The sequence below is a fragment of the Pleuronectes platessa genome, chromosome 15, assembly GCF_947347685.1.
Source record: "Pleuronectes platessa chromosome 15, fPlePla1.1, whole genome shotgun sequence".
NCBI lineage: Eukaryota > Metazoa > Chordata > Actinopteri > Pleuronectiformes > Pleuronectidae > Pleuronectes > Pleuronectes platessa.
The window spans coordinates 4,356,821-4,380,041 of NC_070640.1; the positions used below are offsets into that span (position 1 = coordinate 4,356,821).

The window sequence follows — 23,221 nt, forward strand, 5'->3', positions numbered from 1 at the left end:
CGTTTACTCCTTTTGTTATTTACTCCACAATGAGGAACTGTGTCTTGGTTCTTCTGTAGATCTTAAAGAATACGGCTGGTTATGACCCTTTACTCATCGATAAACAATTATGTGAGAATGCCAAAATCAAAAAAGAATTCATTCCGACATCTCGCTTGTTTTATGAGTGGAACCATGTTGTTTGTTATGCTGCAGCTTCTAGGGATGAGAAATGGAGCCAATGCTGAAGTGCCAAGAAAGTGCAGTTCACCAAGTGGCCACTTGAGGACGACTCAAAATTGTAACTAGTTTCATAAGGGGACTGTTAGGCCTTGACGGAGGTTTGAGCTTTAAGTAAATTCTCTTGAATATACATATTTGTAAATAATTTTCAAAGATTTACACCTAATTGGTTAGAGAAGCCTGAGAGACATGTAGTTTGAAAAATACTTCCAGCCTTATCCTCTAACATGAGTCTTTAATGACCCCTCATATCCAGAATGATAAGTTTTAGCTCACAACCATTTCTCCTGCCATTTTCCTCCTCCACCTTCTAACAGCTATTCGTTCTTATTTGCATTTGTTCTCACTGTTTGTTTTGCAGACGGTGCATTATCTTAAGTGCTGGGATTCTGTGTTCTTTTCATGGCTTTAGCTGAGAATAGATAATCTTCCCCCAATTCAGATAATCCCCTTTTTATCTGTGTGTAATGTTGCATAACAATAATGCACTATTACACTTTGAAATTAAGCTTTTACAATTACTCAGGTTTAAATGCAGATTAAAGATGCAATTATTTAGAGATTAAGAAAATAATACTCGAGAGTCAGAGTCTGCACTGCGGTGGATTAACGTCTGATTATCTCTAGTTTTGCAGGATTGCCCTGATGGCTTCAGGTGATGATAATCTACACCTGTGCTGAGATGTCAGGACACGTTTTGTTCCATCTGAAGTTTGTTGATCTTTGTAAAACGTTTTTTATGTAGCATTTATAGAAGGTTATATAGTTTCTTTGCACAAGCCTCATGTTTACAGTCCCTGTTAACTGTTCTGTTTGGACAAATTTAAGCAGTTCTGCTACTGTCGCCGTCAAAAACACAGATCTCCATTTTATATTCTCTTCACTCTGCATCAGTGAACAGACACTTGGCTGATTGCTCCCTGTTCTTTGTCCCTGATGTCCTCTTGTCTCTCCTCCAGCTCGACCCTGATTAAACCAATCTGTCATCAGTGAGGTGGCTTCACTTGGCCAGTGAATTGAGGTTCTGTAGAAACTTCCAGAGTGGGGACGGTTGACTCCGCTGTGCCTCAACCGGGGATTTGAACATATTGTGTGTATTGTGTGGTTTGATGTTAATCATGGTTTACAACAGCAAACTTTTCACGTTATATCGGGATAGTAATCCATTTTTCTTTTTTTCTGGTGTGACACAAATGCACTTCAACGCCTGAACGTCTGCATAGAACTTTAACACAAACACCTCAATGAGCCCCTGAAGTCCCAAAAGATTATATATGTGTATCTTTTTTGCACTAGATAAATAAGTTGTGTGCGCACAGAGTTAATATCTGCCTAGTAAAGACATGACCAGCTGATGCTTTGAAGACAACACAAAGTGGTATTTATAGCTTTTAAGAGTTTGTTAAGTTCTTCATATTATGATTGAATACGAGTCCTTCTGTCGGCTGAGCCTGTTTTCCTTCAGCACATGATTCCTGACAATCCATTTCATTGTATGACGCAGGTGAAAATATAACTTTATTAGTTTTTCTTTTTCTCTCTTTCGCTATGATGCGAATATGGTGATTGTGCATATGAGTGAATAAGACACAAACAAACTCTTTACATAAATATCTGCTGCATGCGTTATTACAAAAAATATATATTTTGGAACTTCAGGGGCCCTCTATAAATTATATATTGTTACAAAAATAAACTTTTCACAATATAACAAATACATTTCAGTATAGGACAGTCTCACTAACATGAATCTACACAGTTATTAAATTAAAAACATACAACAATAAAGATGTCTTGATAGTGATCCGTTTTTATTTGTCATGTATGGCACTAATGTGGTTCCATATATGAACGGCTTGCGTACAACCGTATGGAAAATCGTGCTTTTACTTTGAAGGCGCACACACACCCATCCGGAAGTCCTACTATTACGGCACCAGGTTCGATTCCCTCCCGTCTTCCGCGGGTCTCAGGTCCCGACGAACCGAGCCCGATAGACGGCCGATGCCCGGTGGAGTGGAGCCGGCGAAGAGGAAGCGACACATCCCCCAGGTGAGAGCAGCGGGGCGGCGGTGCGCTGTTCCCTCCACCGGAGCTAAAGCTAATGCTAACGTCTGGAAACACGGAAGAGCGGAAGTAGTTGACGCGAGAAAAACTGCGTCAGATCTCCGGGTGTAGCGGCGCAGTCGTGAGGTTGGAGCAGCGCGAGGAGAGAAGGAGATCCGTGTCCGGTTAAAAGCTCCTCTGCGAACCGGTGAGATGGAAACAACAAAACATACACAAGTTCGAATCCCTGTGAGAGGAGTTAGCTTCAAACTGTTTGCTAGCTGCGGGAGAGAGAGAGCGCGAGTGTTTACTGTCATTTTAACTTGATTTCCAGTTTGATCCGTTTCCTTTCTATCTGTGTATATTTAGCACTAATGCATGGCCCTGGTGGACTAGCGCGGTTATTAGCCCATGCTAGGTAAACGTATCCTGCTAACTTCACCGCCGTTCTAAATATAATATAGGTTCGCTGTCCTGCAGACTCTGCAGCAGGGGCCCCGAGGAGACCCGCGGTGCAGACCTGGGGTCGGTTTGCACAAGTTTGCACGAACCCGGAAAAAACAGTTTGTTCGTGTTTGCACAGGCAAAGAAAAGTGAGTTTGTCCTGTTGCAGCAAAAAGAAGCTTCAGCAGTTGACGTGGGGGTCACATGGAAGAAGGGTTGGAAGAAGGAGGTGAAGAACATGTCAGCTCAGAATAACAAGTAACATGTAAAAGGAAAAAACAAAGTCAAATAGCCAAATACAATGTCACGAAACTAAATACACGTGAGGATGCAAGAGTGAAACCAACTTGACAAGTTTGTACAGTGCAGAAACATGTCTGTTTTCACTGTCATCACAGTGTTAACATGTATAATCACTGCAAATGCATCATTTAGTCTGAATTAAAAAAGTGTCTCCTAAGCAAACATGGGCTCATGAAGGAGCCACTTCTGCACGTGTCCTTGTTTGGTCAGATATCTCATCTGTCACAGCGAATGTCAAGTGTTGTGACATAGAGGAGTTTGCTGCTGATAAGAGTTAGAGCGTTCTGACAAGCCTGTGAACGTGGGATGTAAAAGAGGGAAGCGTCGGGCAATGGAGTGTAAAGATGGGAATGTACTGGGTAGTAACGCTAGATGTTAAAAAACTATGAAAAAGACTGAAGCGGCTTTAAATTTCTCTATTTGCAAGATTTTTGGAAAAAAGCATCTCCTGGTGTTTCTTGAATTCAGATACAAGCGTCACTGAGCTCGTTGCTGGGGTCAGGTCGGACGTTTGCATTTCACTTCTTCCCCAGGGATGTCGGAAGGGGTCGAGGTCAGGGCCCAGTTCAGCCCAGTCAAGTTCACCCAGGCCAAGTTGTGGAAACCAGTTCTAACTGGGCCCAGGTCCGACAAAATGCTTTAGCACCACTATTTTACAATACTATATAAATGTACTTTAAAGACTTGATGATCTGACAAACATTTAAAGAGTTACGGCCAACTTCCCTCCAAGCCCCGCCCTTAGCAAAAGTTTATGGTTAATAAGGGATGTGATCTTTGACCAATCAGGATTATTTATAATCATTTACTGATATGTATGCAAATTAGCATGAATTCGTGCCACTTATTGTATTGTTGTAGAACACAATGAGCTGAATTTGTGAGTCATATTTCAAGTCATATTTCAAGTAAATCTGATGGAAGCTGTGGGAGGAGTTCGTCGAAATACAACATAAAATCGCCACTAAATCCAAAATGGCAGACTTCCTGTTTATCCTATCAAATAGCTCCATGAGGCTCTTTGTTCATCTGGTCATGATACATGCGTGGACCACGTGATAATCATTTCTATTTCAATAGGGCCTTTGCACTGTCGCTGCTCCGGCCCTTATTATAATAATAATAATAATAATAATTCACTTCAGACCTGGTACCAGATACCAGTTTATATCTTTTAATGAACTGTTTGCAATGTCGGAAATAAATCAATTTTACAGTGTAATGTGTAAGTATCAACTGCAAATAACACGTTACAATATTTACAACATTTCATAATAAGGTGAAAACATTCATTTTGTCCACAACTATCATACTAAGATACTCTTCTAACTACAAAAGTATTGTGAGGAAACGGGAAGTAGAAGTACAGCAAATTCTTTCCGTCTGGTTTAACTTCATGATACTCGGTGCACACTTGTATTGTGGGGGGGGGAGTGAGCACCAGTTACTGTGACAGATGGTTTTCATGTCTCTGGAGAAAGTTCACTCCGGGTTGTGGGAACATTTTTGGGTTTCTCTTTAAAAGAGCCGAGTGATGGATAGAAACGTGGAGCGACAGTGATTTATGGGACGGAGGACGCACAACACAGATTGCTCTGCGTTGTGTAGATAGGCCGAGATGTCGCTCTGTATGGGGTTTGTGTTACTGTTCCTTCATGCATCAGAACGGGGGGGGAGGCAATTAGAATTAAACCAACCAGACGAAACAATATAAATACGAAGTGAGGAAACGTGTTGTGTATCTAACAAAAGTGAAAAGAGCCAACTAAAGGCAGGTAAAAGAGGCAGATAAACTTATTTAAAAAAAAAAACTAAAATAGATTACAAAATGATAAGAAATATGACAGATGTGATAACGATATATTAAACAATAAAATGTGAAAAGGATAAAGGGTAAAATAATAACACCCTTGAGGAGGAGAATGTAAAACCAGAGATAATAAGTTGGGTATTCAAGGGGAGAAAGTTAATAAGTAAGTAAATAGTTAATAAATAATCTAATAAAAGGATTTCTAAAAAAACAACTTCTATGTATAAATAGACATTAATGAATAAAAGAGACTAAAGTTTGAGACTCCAGTTTGCTTTTAAACATAATAAACTACAAAAAATACTATTCTACATATAATGGATATTTATATACAGATAAATACTTGTTTTGAGTAAAGAATCAAAGTTCCTATAATCATTGTGTTATCTACTAAGTGATTATCTGCTTAGTGTCATTAGATTGTAGAATAAACAGTCATGATGAGGAGCTTCTCCTGAAATAGTTTGATGGTGTTTTCTTTGGTGGATTATTGTGTGTTCTTGTCGAGTTGTGTTTATATTTGAATAAAGTCTCTTCAGGGACGTGAGCTGACAAACAGTCTGAGGTTATCAGTGCTGTGGTATGTGGCTCTGCTCCATGAAAACAAACACTAATTTCATAAATGTAACATTGGGACATGTCCTGTTAGCAGATTGGTATCATGCACAACGATGAGACGATAAGTCTGTTTATATTTAGCAGATGGTTGTTGTTTAACCACTTTTACTGTAACAACAAAGTGTTTATGTTGTGTGTGATTAAAAACGACTTAAAATGTAAGAGAAAAAAACGATTTTACGTGTACTTGTAGTTCATGCTCCGTTCTCCACCTGCTAACATGGAGGTGACGGGGTTTAGAACCTATACTGTTGTGTCGTCCATCTTTATATTCAGTCTATGCTTCTGAAGTTCTCCCCTCGATGAGGAACCAGAAACCACACTGACTCTCTCTCTCTCTCTCTCTCTCTCTCTCTCTCTCTCTCTCCTTCATCCCCACCAGGTGCCATGAGCTGCGAGCTGAATGTGCCTATGGGCTCCCCGGCCCCGGGGGTCTCGGAGCACCCTCCCGATGGGGGGGGGATGGACTACAGGGACTGGGTGCGGCGCAGCTACCTGGAACTGGTCAGCTCCAACCACCACTCGGTGCAGGCCCTGTCCTGGAGGAAGCTCTACCTGAGCCGGGCCAAGCTGAAGGCCTCCAGCAGGACGTCCGCTCTGCTCTCCGGCTTCGCTATGGTCAGTGGTGCTCAGCAGCACAGTTTCATTAAGGAAGCACTGGGCTGATCTGTGGCGGCTGCTGGTTTCTGTGTGTTTCATATCCACAAGACTCAGCTTGATGGATACTGAGCATCACTGTGTTACCACTTTAGATGTTTGTGCCACACACAGAACTGATCGTTGAGTGGAAGTCACATGCATCACATCTGCTTTAAGATGTTATAAGCCAGGGTTTGTACTACAGTGCATCATTAATATGTTGAACACGTGGTTTCATGGTTTTCAGTCAATTCGCTGCTTCATTCATCTGTGAAGTCAAATGCAAAACATCCTCTGGTTTCAGCAACGGAGACGTGAAGAGTGTCAGCTCGTGGTTTTCTGTCTTTGTCAGTTTACTGCTGCAGCATGACTCTAAACAGACTGAGCCAATAAACTGAGGACATGTGATGTGACTGTTTACCTGCAGGAAACCAATGCACGCTCAAACGTGATTGGTCAGAGTAGAAATGGAAACCAGAAGCTTCCGGCCTCAAAATCAGATTGGGCTGTGTAGAACACAGTTTAAAACTTGTTTTTATTATGAGTCTACTTCCAGACGACAGACATAACTTCTTCATTTGTGTAATCGTGATTTCAAGGTTACATTAGGTGTTTTATATGTGAATCATGTTGATATGACCCAGGTCCGGTTGACCTCAGGGCACCAGGGGTTTGTTTACATGCATTAACCTGCTGGTGCACGTGTCTGGATGTTGTAGGTGGCCATGGTGGAGGTGACGCTGGAGATGAAGTACGATTACCCCCGCGTGCTCCTCATCGCCTTCAGCGTGTGCACCACCGTGCTGGTGGCGGTGCACCTCTTCGCTCTGCTGATCAGCACCTGCATCCTGCCCAACGTGGAGGCCGTCAGCAACATCCACAACCTCAACTCCGTCAGCGAGTCGCCCCACGAGCGCATGCACTACTACATCGAGCTGGCCTGGGGCTTCTCCACGGCCCTGGGCATCTTCCTGTTCCTCACGGAGGTGGTGCTCCTCTGCTGGATCAAGTTCCTGCCCATAGAATCGTGCCGGGACAAAAAGGCCGAGCCTGGAAACGGCACGGCGGAGGCCACGGCAAAGTGCAAGAACGTGGACCACAGCGGCTGGGACGCGGCTCTGGCCTCCACCATCATCATGGTGCCGGTGGGGGTGATCTTCGTGGTGTTTACCATCCACTTCTATCGCTCTCTGGTGCGCCACAAGACAGACCGGCACCACGAGGAGATAGAGGAGCTGCACAAGATTAAGATACAGCTGGACGGCCATGAGCGGTCCCTCCAGACTGTGTGATGGCCTCACAGCAGCTTTGAGAACTTCCACTTGTATCTTATTTTTATCTAAACCCTCTCACCGCTCTGAGTCCTGGTCGTTGATATTGCCTTGCTCGGACCCGGAGGCTTTAACCCCCCCCCCTCTCTGTTTGCGATTCAAATGGCTGTTACATGTCAGGGTTGTAACTTATTCTTTAGGTCAATTTCCGTCGTAGGTTTTCGTGCAGTTAGCTCGTCTGTTTGAGATGTGTCGGTCAAATACTATCGTTAAAAAAGGTTTACAGCAGAAGGGCTATCGGTTCTATGTGCCATGTTGTTCCTGTCGTGTTCGTGTCTGCGTGGAAGCGTCGTGTGATGAGCAGTTTCATTCAGGGTCGAGTTCTACATCAGCAAAACATCCGGATCGCTCTGGAATCCCTTATTGAACTGTGCTCTGCCAAAGACTATATGTAGACAATGAATGAATCAACGTTTTACTTAAATCAACAGAGCGGCGTGAATCTCTTTTAAATTCACATGACATCAATAATTTACACTGATTAAATTAATAACTGAGCCGGGATCAGCATTTGGAGCCAGATGAAAAATAACAAGTGCCAAAGTTCAGTTTTTACAAGTTAAGCATGTATAAATATTCATTCATCCACTTAAATCTGCTTTTTTTACTCTTACTCATAAATGTGGGTTTTCACAAATGTTGAAAGGATTCGACAAGAGATTCGGATTTCTTAGGATTCATATTTAACGAACAAAGACCCAATCAGAATCTCTATTCTGGAAGAATGATGGGTTGATTGAACAAGTTAAAGCCTAAACACCAACACAAACTATGAAGAGGTTGAGAAAAGCCTGATCTCACAATGTTAAAGAGATCAACAACAACACAAATGTGTTATCCTGCATCTTTGTCGGGGATCTGCACCTAAATTGAATGTGTTCTTTTCTTGACACTTTCTGCATTGCGTTACCAAGTTTCGTGGAAATCTGTTTCTTAGTTTTTGCTCACAAACAAACAAACCAGGGTTAAAAACATAACCCCCCCCCCCCCCGCTCACACTCAGTCTCACGCTTCACTGAGCTCGTTTCAACTGTAAACACCGCAACCTGCCTGCTTTGCTCTGTTGTGGCTGATGGAGTGTGTGTGTGCGTGTGCAGCATGGTTCAGAAACGACAAACTGTCAAGTCTTAAAGTGTTGCGTCCATGTAAAATAGCAAAGACGTTGTTGTCCCTGTTTTGTTTGTTTGTTTTTTTATGTCCAAAAAAACTCATGCAAGCCTCGGACCTGTTTTATCCTTTTCTTCCGTCAAAGAGCTTTTTATATCAAACCGATGCTGCTCAAGCTGCTTCGATATGAATGTGCTACTGTCCAAATACAGCTCTGCCTTACTGAACGATGCCTTCTCATGAACGTGTAAGGTTTTAATACAAGCAGATCTTTTGTTACTGTCGTCTGGAAATGTGCAAACGTCACAATGGAAATGAGTGAAGGGAGTGAGAGCTCATGTTGTGATCAGCTTGACCTTGTGACCTCTGCTTTGCTTCGATTGTCCCTTAAGTTTGTGTAACTTAGAGAAGCAGGAGATGGTTTGTTGGACGAGGCCGGACTATGTTACTGTGTTGTTGTTATTTTTTGATTTATATTATTAAAGAAGGAAGAAGTTATCACAACCTGTTTATCACATTCCACAATCTGATGACTGACCAAAGTGACGCTCGGTTGTTTGTTTCCCGCTTCTCCGAAAAGATGGAAAAAGAAAGTGCACTTGTTGTTGTTGCGGCAAAAATACTTGTTTGTGGATTCGTGCTTCTTAAATGGAAAGTGTGGAGCTCATTGAGATGATGATGAGGATCACAGCCGGCAGCAGAACTTCAAACATTAAAATGTGTATATATGATAAATCCAAATTGTCCTCGTCTTTTGTAACCACTCAGTCGTTCAAATGTAGGATGTGTTGATGAATGTCTCCCTCTCCTCCATCTCCTTCACATCACGATTCTCCTTTTCACTCAATCATAGCAACTCAAATTTATTGATATTTAAACCAGAGAAGATAATAGAGGAAGAAAACCAAATCCATGACTAGTGGAAGCCACCTCCATAAGCTTAAGATGAGTTCACAAAGCAAATCCTTCAAACATAACTGCATCTTTCTTAACAGATGAATCATTTTAGGACTTAAACATGACCCCAGATAACTGATAATGCTGCTGCTGCAAAGCTCAGGTCAACACACAGTCTGTGACTATTTGTATATTGTATAGCTTCCTGGCAAGAGTGTGTTATTTTTCTGAGTAAATTCAACTGTCCAATCACAAACAAGCAAAAAACAATGAATCAAAAGTTCCAACCAAGTAAAATTTAATGTCTAAAATTTTCTCAACAAAACAGAAAACATGTGGGAGAAGCAGATTTTTAGTCAAGGAGACAAACACATTCCATCATGGCAGCAAGTTTTCTCAGTAACATGAATCATCTTCATTTCTATCGGCAAAAATAACAAACCCCAAACCTGGAAAATGGAAATAATCTTTCTTTTCTTTTATATATGTCGCATGAACTCTTTTCCTTTTCTTTAAAAACTGAAATGCTGCTCAGTCTGGATACACTTCTTTTTTAGGCCAACAGAGGGCAGACAGTGAACATGTGTCACATTTCATACATGACACTGCAGGTTTCTAAAATTCAAGAAGTTATATCCTGGTTGAATAGAAGAAACAAAAAAATCCTTTGTCACGTGCCTGAAAAAAGGACACAGACTTTAATCCATATTTCAGCTCCCCCCCCCCCCCCCCCCCTCAGATTTACATGCACAAGCTACAACATCTTCAGGACCTTCAAGTCCACAATGAAAACACATGAAATCAAACACATGGCCTCAGCAAAGAATACAGGTTACACAGTTAAACAAGTTATGTTTCAACTCTCACTAATTCAATCAGATTGTGTCACTGATCTCCATCAACTGAAATAACTGGTTCACTTGTGTTTTCACAACGTCCCACGAGACAAAATGTCTCATCTTAAACTCAAGGGAACATTTTGTATGTAAACGCACTGGAAAGAGAATTGAAGCACTCAAGGGAACCGGTTACTTGATTTGTAAGATTTTTAAAACGTTTTCAGATTCCTCCATTATTCATAACTTCCGTTTATAATATTTATGCGATTCTTAAGCTTTTAATACGCATATTTTTAGGATTTAATATATTACAGCTCCAGGCCAGTGATACAACCGATAATGCACAGGGTGAATATCTCACAGCCCAAAAAATGACAAGTTCATGTGATTTTTACAAAGTTCACAGATGTTCCCGTTTGTCCTGTTAAGATTCCCAACATCAGTATCATGACATCTGCTCCCAGAACACGAGTAGACGTCAGGTTGATCTGCTGCTTGAGAACAAGTGGGGAATGTTACGCAGATGAGAAAGTGATGAACTCTGCTGAACATGTGTAACCGGCTTCATGTAAATTAAAATTGGAAACTCAGAGAGGCCAGGGTTACTAATCACGTTTGGGGGAAAGATCACAACTTGAATATATTAATTTAAATTTTATCTCACATTAGATTTTCCTCTTTTCCGTAAGAGGGATGTTTTTCTTTTGTAATAATAATCATCCGTTCGTCCTCAGGTCAAAAAGGAACGACTGATTAAAAACCGACTCAGACTGACCACAAAGTTCAGAAGCCTGTAATCCTGAATTAATGACTTTACAAATAAAAGTTTTAGTGTTGAAGATAATAAGCTAACTTAAACTGAAACGACAGGACCTTGCTACCGGACTCCACCACTCGAGAACTTTCATATCGAGGACGTTTGAGCTTCATTCCTGGACAGTGGGAGATGGTGGAGATGCTTCTTTTTAAATCGGAGGTCAAAAGGGGCCAAAACTCCTAAAATAAACTATACAAAATACACAAGTGGCCATTTGTTGTCTTGTGGAAATTCAGTCGTGATTATGGAAATAATTATTAACAACCGCCGCTGATCTAATCTCCCACAGATGTGATCTCATACAAAACTTAATTCAAAAAAAACAAACACAAATGAGATTTTCCAAACAGAATTTCTAACTCATAAAAACAATAACTGAAATAGAAGACAATGCATAATACTTCTCTGGTATATTGTTACTCTGAAGGTCGTGAACAATAAACTCAAAATCTGCTGTGATCGGTGCAGGTGCTGAGCATTTTATGACCAAAAAAATTAAACTAAACATCAAACTAATGAATAACTGACAACGGCATGCATCTGTGTGAACCAATAAAAGGCAACGGAAAATAATAATAAGAGAAATAAAGAAAGCAGAGAAGAGTGAAAGCAAGCGGTGGAAGCGTCACACTGTAAGGCAACTGAACATCTGGGTTGGCTCCCCCGCCTGAAAGCTCCACCAACATATATCTCGTTGTCGTGTGTTCTCAAAACAGAACAAGACGCAAATCTGTTAATGAGCATCTGGTGATTTGTTTGGCGTTTTTTTAACTTCTGTGTTTTCTCAGCCACGGCCGAACCGAACTGAGCTGGAGGCGGGTTTGTAGATTAATGCTACAGGTGGTCGAGGACCGAGGTTTATCACACATCCTGGAAAGTGTCTGATCTTTAAAAAGGAGACATATTCTGCTCTGATTCAGGTTCCTAATCTGTATTACTTGAAATGTTTGCACGTCCTTTGCTGCAGCTCCTCTCATCAGCCTCTGTCTTCTTCTTAGTCCGGTTTATTGGCCCCGGTCCTATGAAGCCCGAACAATGTAACCCTGACTTCCAAGTTTTTTACATTGTTTTTAAGCAATAACATCCACTAGAGGGCAGCGCAGAGTCGAGATGTTTCCGACAACAACAACCGTGACCTGGAGGAGGTTGTGATGACGTTCCTCTTTAGAAAGGAGGCAAAAGCTGCCGTCAATAGTTTCTTACAAGTCTCTCCTCAGAAAGTTCTGCCATTGTTGACATTCCTTCCTCATGGTTCTCTCGCTTATTGGCTACACTGCCCCCAATTTCCTGTGCTACTGCTGTTTCTTCTTTATCTGTAAACCTTGAGAAGACTAGCACAAACACTGACAAGCAGAACGCAGAGGACGGACAGAAGGCTTCGTCCCTGCCAGACTCCAAGGACAGACCAACGGGGGGGGGGGGGGGAGCATCATACGTCTCCTCTAATATAAAGACCCTGAAGTGAAACTACTGTCTGTTACTGTGAACGTACGCCATCGTCCCTCATACACTAAAATCCACCGGCGGATAACGCACTGCGAGGATCTGCTGATCCAAACACGCGTGGAGCTTCAACTTCAAGACAACAAGCCCCAGGGTACAATACACAAAAAAGAAAAAAAACAATTGAAATCATCAAGTTGACAGCTAACATAGCTTATAATCAGTCTAAGGCAGAAATAAACAACAAAATACAAACAAGTAGTGAGTTGGTGAAATTAGGAGCTTCTTTTTTGACAACATACTGTGTAGGCTATCACTCTGTGGACCGAAGTCCTGTAGTCCATGCCAGCCTCCCTGGAGGAGGAAGCCCCTCTTCACTCCTGCACGGCCTGAATCCCAGGTCGGGATCTACTGGGATGACGGGGGGGGGGGGGCAGCTTTACACCCTGAAGCTCTCTCCTTTGCCGTCGATGTGGCGCAGACGCAGGTAGATGTCGGTGCCGATGCCCTGCATAGACTGTATGGTCAAGGAGCCGCCCAGGTACTCGGCGTAGGCCTGAGACGTGGGCAAGCCGAAGCCGAACCTGGGGGGGGGGGGGGGGGGGGGGGGGGGGGGGGGGGGGAAGAGAGAAAGACACAGGCACTGAAGCATCGACTCACATCTCTGCTGCACAGCTGAGGGATTCACAGCTGAAGGAAAATGGTCGTCTGTGCGCAAAGCGTTGACAACAAGTGGGGGGGAGGAAGTGGTGAACATCTGCTTTAACAATTTGAGGAAGTTTGAAATTGTGTTTATTGCTGCCATTGCTTTGGTCTTCTTTTGACCAAAATCAGCAAATGAAGCTTTTTCTAAATTCATCTCACAAGATGAAAAATGTCCGGTCATGTTACTTTGGAAAGTGCGGTCAGATTATTGATGAGAGGAAGTGCAGCACTCAAATGCACTGTATGAATAAGTGACTGTACTGCAAAGAGTATTGATCATCGAGAGCAGGTTAAGTGCTTTATAAATAGATCTTTTACCATCTACTGAACTAAAACACGTGTAAATCACATCTGGATTGTATCTAGACGTGTGAAATCAGAGGTATAAGGGGATTTTGGGACATTTCACAGGTTCACACAATCCTGCAAAACCACTTCAATGTTTACAGACATCGTTTACTCGTGTATAAACGTTTATGTTTGTTCAGGTCAGTGGAAGGAGCCCTGACGTCAGTGGAAGCAGCCCTGATGTCAATGGAAGCAGCCCTGATGTCAGTGGAAGCAGCCCTGATGTCAGTGGAAGGAGCCCTGATGTCAGTGGAAGGAGCCCTGAGGTCAGTGGAAGGAGCCCTGATGTGGACACTTAAGACTAAGTTTCCACATCAGGGCTGCTTCATGTATCCTGCATCCGTTTGGTGCTTTTATTGTTCACGTCCTCAGAAAGCACCAGGATGCAATATGCACATGAACACTAGGGGCAGTACGTTTTAGTTTTTTACAGAATGCAAATCTGTGCACGTTCTATGAAGTCCCTTCTAGTGAACTACTACAGGAACAGGCATAGTACACATGTAGTACACGGAAAGTATGTGAACAATTACGCTCACGACTTAAAAGTAACAGGTAAAGCAATATATCACGTGCACTTTCGTCGATACTCAACAAGTAGTGTAAATTCCCAGTCTTACCCATGCATCGGGCTGGACTGGTTTCCACTGTTGGTAATGTTGTTGAAGAGGTTGTTGCTCATGCGAGGGTCCTGCGCGCTCTCCTCGGCCGTGCTGAAGTGGTAGTCCATCACCTTGTCCAGTATGTTGTGAGGGATTCCACCACCGCGGTCTGAGATCCTGAAACAAACCATGTTGTGTGTTAAAAAGCTGTGAGCCGCACAATACCACTCCACTGCCGCGTCCTTTTCTCTGACACACACTCCGACAACAACCTTACTGATTATTACTGGATCATTTAAGGATTTTATGAAACCAGCTGCAGTTGAACAGCCACTCACCTGATGACAAAATCAATGTCATTGTTGGCGATAGTGATGACCACATCAGGCACATTGTACGGGGTGTCCAAATGACTCTCCATGGTGGACCTGGGAGGGCGGGGGGGGGGGGGGGGGCATAGACACATGTTATGGACAGTTTGGGATTTATGGAGGTCAGAAACTAAAAATAGCTAAATTCTTCGAAGTTTCCTGGAGAAACATGCAGTCGGACCGATCCAGTCAACGAGTGGAAACGTTACCTCATGGCGTTCTTCAGGAGCTCGGGCAGGATGTAGTCCAGAGGCAGAGGGATGAAGGGGAAACGAGCGGCTACGTGTCCGTTGATCCTCACCCGGGGCGAGTTCCCATACTGGTGCTCACACAGACGTCTGGTGGAACAAGAGGAACACATGAAAAACCACAAAGACTGTTTTTATTAAACAGGTTCTATTCTGCTTAACCTGAATTTGATGTATGTATTCATCTTGCCGTTTTACTTCGCTGTCATAATCAAGTTTCTAGCTTAAATCACCTTTATGTTTATAAATCAAAAATAGAAACTTTATTTTGGTATTAAATGCTTGAATGGACAGGACAGTATTCGGGGAACTTTAATGTTTTAATTCACCAAACACTGATTTCCCAGTAATCTATAAAATAGTTGTTGAAAGCTTATTCAGGCCAGAGAATCATATCCAACATGTGTTGATTTCCTCGTGTTGACCCAATCGATAACAGACAAGCTCATTTCCCAGCTATTCAGTGATTATTAGCGCGCGCACACACACACACACACACACACACACACACACATGAACACACACACCTTCTTTTTGACCTCAGTGAAAGTCACTTCATGATAAGACTGAAAGTAAACAGGACTGATAGCTCATATCTCGTTCGCACAAAGTCATCGGAAGGTGATAAACAAACACGGCCGTGTACACAAGCACCCACCTGGCAAAGTCCACCCACTTCTCGATGATCTTTTTGGGAGAGAGGCGTCTGCATATCATCCCGACGAAATCAGGCTGAGAACACAGAGAAATGAGCCTGATAGTCAGTTGAGTATTGAGAAAGAGATCTGTTGTTCACACACACACCAGCAATGTTTGAGTTATATGAAAAGCAACCTGACCCGTAGGTTTATCACACGTTATTCTGTAGGCAAACAAAACCCTTCAAAAATGTTAAAATCACAGATACTTTCAGACGTACGTTTTCTTCGTGGAGGGCGAGATGGTGCGTGGCCAACATTCGGATTCCCAGTCGAGAGCAGAGCGTGGTGTCCAGGAAGCTGCGGACAAGAGTCTCATCCTGAAAAAATGAAGGGGGAAAAGAAAAGTTCCCTGCGTCACAGACGAAACTCACATTAAATAAAGACTGATTACAATTAAACAAAGCTTCAGTGTAAGTCCCTTCATTGCATCATCAGTTATGAATCACCTCAAACATCCCAGCTGCAGTTTAACTTTCTCTGTCTTTAATCATGGGGTGTGGAGGTGTGTGGGGGGGCAGTTCTCACCTGGATGTGTCGGCGGCACTCCCTGAAGCCCTGAGCCAACATGGTGACCACGTCTTTGTGGTCGTCCAGGAGCTGCTGCACCAGTTTACAGAAACGAGCATCAGACTCCTGATCTTTGATCTGTGAAAACAAAAATCACCACATGTCAACACCGTCACTTCCTTCAACTGTAACCGGATCAAATCAAAGTCACTGGTTTCTCTACTCCTGCTTGATTTTGCTGTCAACACTGAAAACTGAAAAAGTTTTATTATTATGTTTTTACCTGATGCTTTGATCAATTCAGCTGAAGGTAAAGTTTCACTGCGATAAATCAAGCAGTAGAACGACAGAGTTGCATCATATTAACCACTCTGTTGTCAACAAAAACTCAGTTATTATTCAATAATTGTTTCCATGTACCTCTTATTTAGTGTATATCCCTATTACCTTCATATACTACACACATCCTGCATATGTTTCACAACAAAAGCCTCCAATTGATCAAAGGGCATAATCACAACCATTTCTGGCTTTTATTGTGAAAAACCCGCAGAAATACAATAGCTTGATAATGAATGGACAGAAATGGCAATTAAAGAAAATGACAGAAAGGGAATTAGTTTTGTGAAAATGTGCATATGAAAGATCTTTTGACCTCTGCTGAACAAAAGGCGATTTCTAAATCTCATTCTCTTCAGAACTAATAATGGCCGACACCTGCTGGTATCTTTGACGGTGAAAATCTCTTTGATTATTAGTTTATCAAGTTGGCAGATCAACATCATATATTCCTCTTATCTGTTCAAACTTTTCAGATAAAAAAAACAGACAACATCCACAGTGATATAATGCTATAAAGAACCACCAGTAGGGGGCATACTTCACGTACTGTATATCCACTGTAACATATACATTCTTCTCCCTCTGCAGAATCTATATGTACATTGAAAATAGAAAAGCCAGCGGGTACGTTCTCAGAACAGAATGATCTGGTCTAAATACGCCCACACATGCCAACTCACACACACACATTCACACACTCCCGTCTGTCTTTATATAGAGCAGAACAGAATGGTATGATAAATATTTGCAGTGTAATATATATGAAGGACACATTTGTCTTTTTTGTGGGGTCGTCATAAGGACATAGCGATTGAGTAAGAAGCCAAAGCTCAGGCTGTTCACTGTCAGCGTCAAGAAGTAACAACCACGATGACCGACCCACATTCCACCCAGCACATGTTTTCTGTAACTGAATCCCGAGGGAACTAGGATTGCATAAGATGTGAGCTCTTGACAGTTACAATTCTGACTATGTTAAAAACCTACAAGATCTTAGCTTCAGACATTCCAAGCTCTGGCAAACAAGCAGCACTGATACAAACATACAAGTATAAAACCTATTACACAACTTTTATTGCTGACTGGTTCATGGGTGGGTAAGTATTTCTATTTTTAAAGAAGGGGAACAGCATGTTAGGGAATTGTCCAGAGACAATTACAGGGCAAAACAAACCTCTTCCTGTTTAATCAATCAGATGTGAGTAAGTCTCTTTTTCTATATATCTTTGTTTATATACACAACTTTGCGTTTTGGGGGGTTTACACGTCACTTGGGGCTTTTTATTCAGACGTGATGTGATGGAAACTACATTAATGTTTGGGTTCAGGTGGAGCTGCAGCAAAGCTTAACCAATTCTGAAGTTGCAGCAGCCAAGACTATGAGAAATGAAAGCAAATGCTCCCACTTCCTGTTTGTGGTCATGATGATGATGATGTTCGGGGAAAGAAAGTAAGAGCTTGAACTTGTAACCTTGTGTTTGTGTGTCTTTGTTTGGGTAGGACACTCACCTGTGGAAAGTCACTGACCATGTGGTACGCTCTGATATACAGTTCATGCTGTAAAAGAAGAAAAAGGAGGGGGAGGCTGTGGTTAAACAGATTCTTTAGTCATCGTCCACCCAAGCAGAAATCATCACACCAGCAGCCGAGCCCCTTGACTGGGCCCTGCAGGCAGAACAGCTCCACACGTGGCTCCCATTACAAAACAGAACACTTCTTAGGAAACAACATCTTTGTTATGGACAACGCTTGCACAACTCCTCCACCGAAAACATCACCTATTGCACAGCTACGTACGAGTTGAAATCATATCGGGCTTTCATTCATGATGTGGATCGACTGAAACTCTAAACCTGCTGCGATTATTGTGTTACTGGACAATGAAAGAGCTGCGGCAGTGAATTAAGCCACCATAACCTACATTTCAACTGGTGGCAGTCAAAGGGAGTCGTGCTTTATGTAATCGGCAGAGAGGAGCTGCGCGATGCCAGAAAGGAAGGGATCTAGGTGAAAGTTCAAGAGCGCAGAGGTGGTGAATTGGCTGTGAAGAGCCTGCTTGAAAATACATAGAGAGAGGGAGGAAGAGTGGGAGAGTGAGTAAGAGAGAGAGAGAGATAGAGACAGAGCACGTTTCCCACGTGCAGACACCACAAGACAAACGAAATTAGAAACCATGACACACATGTTGATTCCAGACTCTGGGGTTGTACTGCTTCTGTTCGCGTGCGACAAAAACTGAGAACTGCTTTATGTTTCAGAGTCTGATTTATGGGTTTGAGACAACAGGGCCAACACCTCCATACAAAAGAATTTAGTGAGTGCAAAATGTTTCCATTGAATGTGGACAGTTTCCATTAGTTTCCAACAACCTTCAAAGTGTCAAAACAGGAAGTGTCTTCAGCAGAAAGACACTGTGTTCCTAAAGCAGCTCTACTTCACGTGTCGAGTCTGAACGTCTAAAAAAAAAGGAACATTTAAAATTTGACAACTTATATGTATTTGGCTCAATGCAAAAGTATTTTAGTCTTTTCAGTCCACCGCTGCCCCCCCCCTCTCCACAGTGGGTAACAGACATGCTGCGCCCTCCTTGTCACAGCAGCTGTGTTTACACAGAGTAAAAGCTAAATGGCTGCATTTCTGTTAAATTAGCTTTTCATACCACATTCACACTCACACTGACGGCAGTGCGCTCCCATGCAAGGTGCTGGCCTGGGCATCAGGGGTAATTTGGTGTCCATCCCAGGAACACTTCAAAACGTGGACAGGACATGCGGGACAAACGGATCTGCCAACTCCGTAATTAGTGCTCTGCCCACAATGGAGACCTCAGCCGCACACACTCACTGTGAGAAAGCACTTTGCTAATTTCATCCAAAATTTAGTGAAGGCCTCTCTTGTGCTGTGGCCTCGTGGTCCTCTTCTTATTAGAACATCCACTGACACACCCTCACTTCATTTAAAGCTTCACTCTGTATCCAGGAGCTGAGCCGGGGGAGGGGGGGGGGGAATTGTGTTCTTACCACTTGCAGAATCGTGGGGTTGCAGCCAATGATGAAGGGCAAACTGCGGAAGCCCTTGATGCGATGAGCGATTCGTACAGGCAGCTCTTTGTGGAGGTACTTGGCACTGCTCTGAAATCACACACAGACACAGACACGATAGTGGAGGGCAAGTGAGCGAAGGGTCAAAGACATCAAACAGCCTGTTTTTACAGGTACGCTCAATGTGGAGGACGTATTTACCAAGATGTGATGTCCGTCAGGAGACTTCCCAGAATACAACAGGGTGGCTAAGGTCAGTCGCACTGAGGCCTAAAGGAAACAAAGACACAAACAATAAAGTTCACACTGCAGGTTCAAGGAGAAAGAGACTTTCTGCTATAAACAGTAGTTCAGAAAAAGACAGCTGCATCTTCTCCATTTCCTCAGCAGCAAACATTCCCTAAATTAAGAGTACAATGATAAGTTTCCCATTATTAATGCTTATATCTTATTAATATTAAATAAGCAGCCACAAAAGAACAAATCCTAAATTAAACACTGTTTGTACCTTTGTCTCAACTCTGTAACAACTAATTCAAATAGGGTCATTAAGCTCATGTTAACAAATGATTATAGGCCAATTTATGAACATGTTTTAACTTGATGTCGATATTGGCTTTGAAAGTGCAGAAATGGTCGAGCTCTACTAGAAATACTATATCTATAGTATTATATACACATTTCGCTTAGAACAACCAATATCTATCTTATTATATACACATTATTATGATTTAAACCTCTTTAGCCAAACATTTATTTCAAATCTACTTAGTGGTACATTACATAGTGTTATACACAGGATTTGACAAGGCTCAGCCAGGGAAACGTGCTAATGTGAGACAGCAGGTGGTGAATCACAGGTCACTGAACCAACAAGACTGTTACACCTACAGATGATGGCATACAAAAGATGTGATAATCTCATTCAGAGTTTAAATAACTATAATGTTTTTATTAAAAGAGTCGAATATCAGAATCAGAAAGTATTTATTGCCAAGTAGGTTTACACCTACAAGGAATTTGGTCTGGTTATTGGTCCATACAATGAACATAGAAACATAAAAACACAATAAATACAACACACATAAGAAAAGCAATAAAAAGAAACAATATATATATTTACTCACTATTTACTTCTTATTTACTCCCTTTTTCTAATATTTATACGAAGTAACATTTATTTAGACATAAACATATCTAAATAAAAGATATATAATAGATAAAAGATATAAAAAGTGAAGTAAAAAGTGAAATGCAAGATGCAAGACAGTGAACAGTGTCAGATTGCAATATGCAATTTAATGCAGTATAATATAATATAATATAATATAATGTGTTGCTGACACCTCATATTTAGCTGCAGCTTATATCATCCGAAATCCCAGGTCTTGTTTACGTTCCTCCTGCAGTCAGGTCTTGCTAGGACCTGCTGTATCTGGATTTCTTATCTTGATTAAGGAGGAACACATGTATAAAAGTCATAAAAGCCTGCAACGTGACTTGAGATGGGACCAGCCAAACCACAATCCTCCAATGCAGCCTCGCACTGGGATCTGATCTCATGTTAATGGCTGGTCCAAATGAGGCCAAAGTGGTGCACAAGAGTGAAACAGCCATTAATTTTATAGGCCGTGTGTTTACCCTCCAATGACCCCTGCTGCTACGACCCTGTGGAAATATTTGCTCAAGTGCAGGGAGGCATGAGTGCACATACCGAACGGGAAACTGTACGGTATGAAAGGAACAAGTGGGAGAGGCAGACCGGATTGTAGATAAAGAGAAGAGATCGACGATCACCCAGAAACTCCAGAGATTCAGTCTCAACAGAAAGATCACAACTCCTTTGCAACTACAGTCATGTGTGTTTTTCAAAAAGTGCTGAAGTAGGAGTTTATCCTATCTCAGGATTTGATCTTGACGTGTAACTGCATGAGAAAGACTCATGTGGAGCTGATACTTGGGACAAAACATCCATGTTGTGCCAGGGATCAAAACACTTTGGGGCAAACATGGACTGAAGAAGAAGAGGAGGGATGAATAAGTCAGGAGGAGGAAGGGGGGTGTTATAAGAGAACAGGGTATCTTTATAGAATACAACTTTCCTTTGTTACTTATGAGCTGGTACATTTCTATCTCGTGTCATTGAATGTTTAATTATCTGTAGACAAAGACAAAAAAGATCAACATCTACTGGTCTGATACCATTGACCTTCTGTGTGGTCATACTGGGAATGACAGCTTTTCTGTCACACTCACAAGAATAAAGCTTATTCAGGATTGAATGATTATTAAGATGATTTCGACGGGATAAAAAAACAAACTAGCTAGCTAAACCACTGAACAACCCCAGGACACTGCGTCCGAGCCCTGCGGGGAGAATCGATCAGAGCAGCGGTGGGGAGCGACCGAAAACCGGTTCTGGTTCAGAACATGTTGTCTAGAAGTGCACGCGCTGCACTGTCACAGGGAATGAACCTGTCAATACAACTCGAGCCCCCCCACCCCTAAAGAAGTTGCATTCGCTGCCTGAGCTGTGTCCCTGAACGCAACACACACACACACAGACACACACCGTGCGGCTAACGGTCAAGCTACAGCTAGCTTACCGCGACCGGGCGGATACACGGTCCCGGGTGAAGCCGTTAACCGGGGAATGGGGGGCGGTTGCTCTCACCTTCTCCGCGGAGACGTCGATGCCGGACTGGTTGTAGAACGACGTGACGGACTTGGACCTCTCCCTCGCCAGCTCCGTGAAGCCCTGCACGGAGGACGTGGAGCGGAATCGGGGGCTCTCCGCGCTGGACGTCGGCTGCGGCGCTGTCCTGGTGCCCGGGGCCAGCAAGAGGCTGCCGAGCCTCGGCCTGAGCCTGCCTGAAGCCCCGCTCAGCATCTCCGCCGCTAGACCCGCCAGCCCGGGACGCATCTGGACGCGAGGTGGTGCGGGGGGCAGCCTGTGTCGGTGCGTGTGACCGGGTCGTGTGACCCTAAAACCTCGCGCGAGCACTGAGGGGTTCAGATGCTGCTACGGAGCCATCGGGGTCGAGCCATGATGGTTGCACGTCTGTGGTACAGTAGGAGGAACAGAAAGGGCTTTGTATGCGTCGGCCAATGGGCGAGCGAACAGGGGGTTACGTCACGACGGCTAATCAGCGCGAGAGGGAGGCGGAGCCAAACAGCATCACCCCCCCCCCCCCCCCCCCCCTTCATATCATAGAAATAATAACCTTTTATCACTTGTCTGTAAATTACTTATCTTACTTACTTGTCTTAAATCAGACAAGTGATAAAAGGGGGAAGGGGGGTGGGTGCTCCTTGTATCACTATCAGTGTACAGTATAGTTTAAAAGTGGATCTATCTTATCCAAGGCGACTTACAATAAATGCATTCAACCCCGAGGGTACAAACTCAGAACAACAACATTAAAGACTTAAGCAAAACTACAAAGTGCTAAAAGTAGGTGCCATTTAAGTGCTACTAAATTGTTGGTTTCATAAAAATTTTATTCACATCAACTGTACAGTGTTCACAAGGGTTTAGCCTTCTTCTTTTACTCTGTACCTGTATTATTATATATACATTATGTGTGCGATGCTTGTGTGTACAAGATTACACTCAGGCACCAAAGACAAAACTTCTGGTTGGTTTCAAATAGAGCTGAAACAATCGTTAAAATGATCTTTTCTAGTAAAAAATGACAATTATCTTCTGGTTCCAGCTTCTCAGTTGTGATGATTTTCTCTCTTGATAGAAATAGAAAAGTGAATCATTTGAGGACCTGAACTGGATAAAAGAAGCGATTTGAAGACCACGACAGCTGCTCACTGTTTCCTCACTATTTA

The 23,221-nt window shown here is 42.7% G+C and overlaps 2 protein-coding genes across 3 annotated transcripts; one reads left to right on the plus strand and one right to left on the minus strand.

Moving 5' to 3' along the window:
- Positions 1 to 2,143: 2,143 nt before the first annotated feature.
- On the plus strand, positions 2,144 to 9,255 carry orai2 (ORAI calcium release-activated calcium modulator 2). 2 transcript variants are annotated; one of them, XM_053440827.1, is made up of 3 exons: positions 2,144 to 2,274; positions 5,826 to 6,061; positions 6,802 to 9,255. In XM_053440827.1, exons 2-3 carry the CDS (start codon positions 5,831 to 5,833, stop codon positions 7,372 to 7,374), a joined length of 804 nt encoding a protein of 267 aa, XP_053296802.1. In that variant the 5' UTR covers positions 2,144 to 2,274; positions 5,826 to 5,830; the 3' UTR covers positions 7,375 to 9,255. The 2 variants fall into 2 exon arrangements, with proteins under 2 accessions (XP_053296802.1, XP_053296801.1); XM_053440826.1 differs by lacking the exon at positions 2,144 to 2,274 and adding an exon at positions 2,293 to 2,476.
- Positions 9,256 to 9,698: 443 nt separating this feature from the next.
- Positions 9,699 to 22,319, minus strand: bckdk (branched chain ketoacid dehydrogenase kinase). The gene is made up of 11 exons (XM_053440825.1): positions 22,056 to 22,319; positions 19,583 to 19,651; positions 19,361 to 19,471; positions 17,850 to 17,897; positions 16,017 to 16,136; positions 15,710 to 15,808; positions 15,449 to 15,522; positions 14,752 to 14,880; positions 14,510 to 14,599; positions 14,190 to 14,348; positions 9,699 to 13,100 (listed from the first exon to the last, which is right to left on the minus strand). The coding sequence occupies exons 1-11, from the start codon at positions 22,302 to 22,304 to the stop codon at positions 12,956 to 12,958; spliced, it is 1,293 nt and encodes a 430-aa protein (XP_053296800.1). The 5' UTR covers positions 22,305 to 22,319; the 3' UTR covers positions 9,699 to 12,955.
- Between the last annotated feature and the right edge of the window lie 902 nt (positions 22,320 to 23,221).

What these genes read in the sequence shown, in the direction of transcription:
- bckdk (XM_053440825.1), bottom strand. Translation starts at nt 22,304, where the DNA reads ATGCGTCCCGGGCTGGCGGGTCTAGCGGCGGAGATGCTGAGCGGGGCT. An exon ending in AGTGCCGCCGACACATCCAG is followed by an intron (nt 15,809 to 16,016) that starts GTGAGAACTGCC and finishes TCATTTTTTCAG; the next exon opens with GATGAGACTCTTGTCCGCAG. An exon ending in CTCCTGAAGAACGCCATGAG is followed by an intron (nt 14,600 to 14,751) that starts GTAACGTTTCCA and finishes CCGCCCTCCCAG; the next exon opens with GTCCACCATGGAGAGTCATT.
- orai2 (XM_053440827.1), top strand. Translation starts at nt 5,831, where the DNA reads ATGAGCTGCGAGCTGAATGTGCCTATGGGCTCCCCGGCCCCGGGGGTC. An exon ending in TGCTCTCCGGCTTCGCTATG is followed by an intron (nt 6,062 to 6,801) that starts GTCAGTGGTGCT and finishes TGGATGTTGTAG; the next exon opens with GTGGCCATGGTGGAGGTGAC.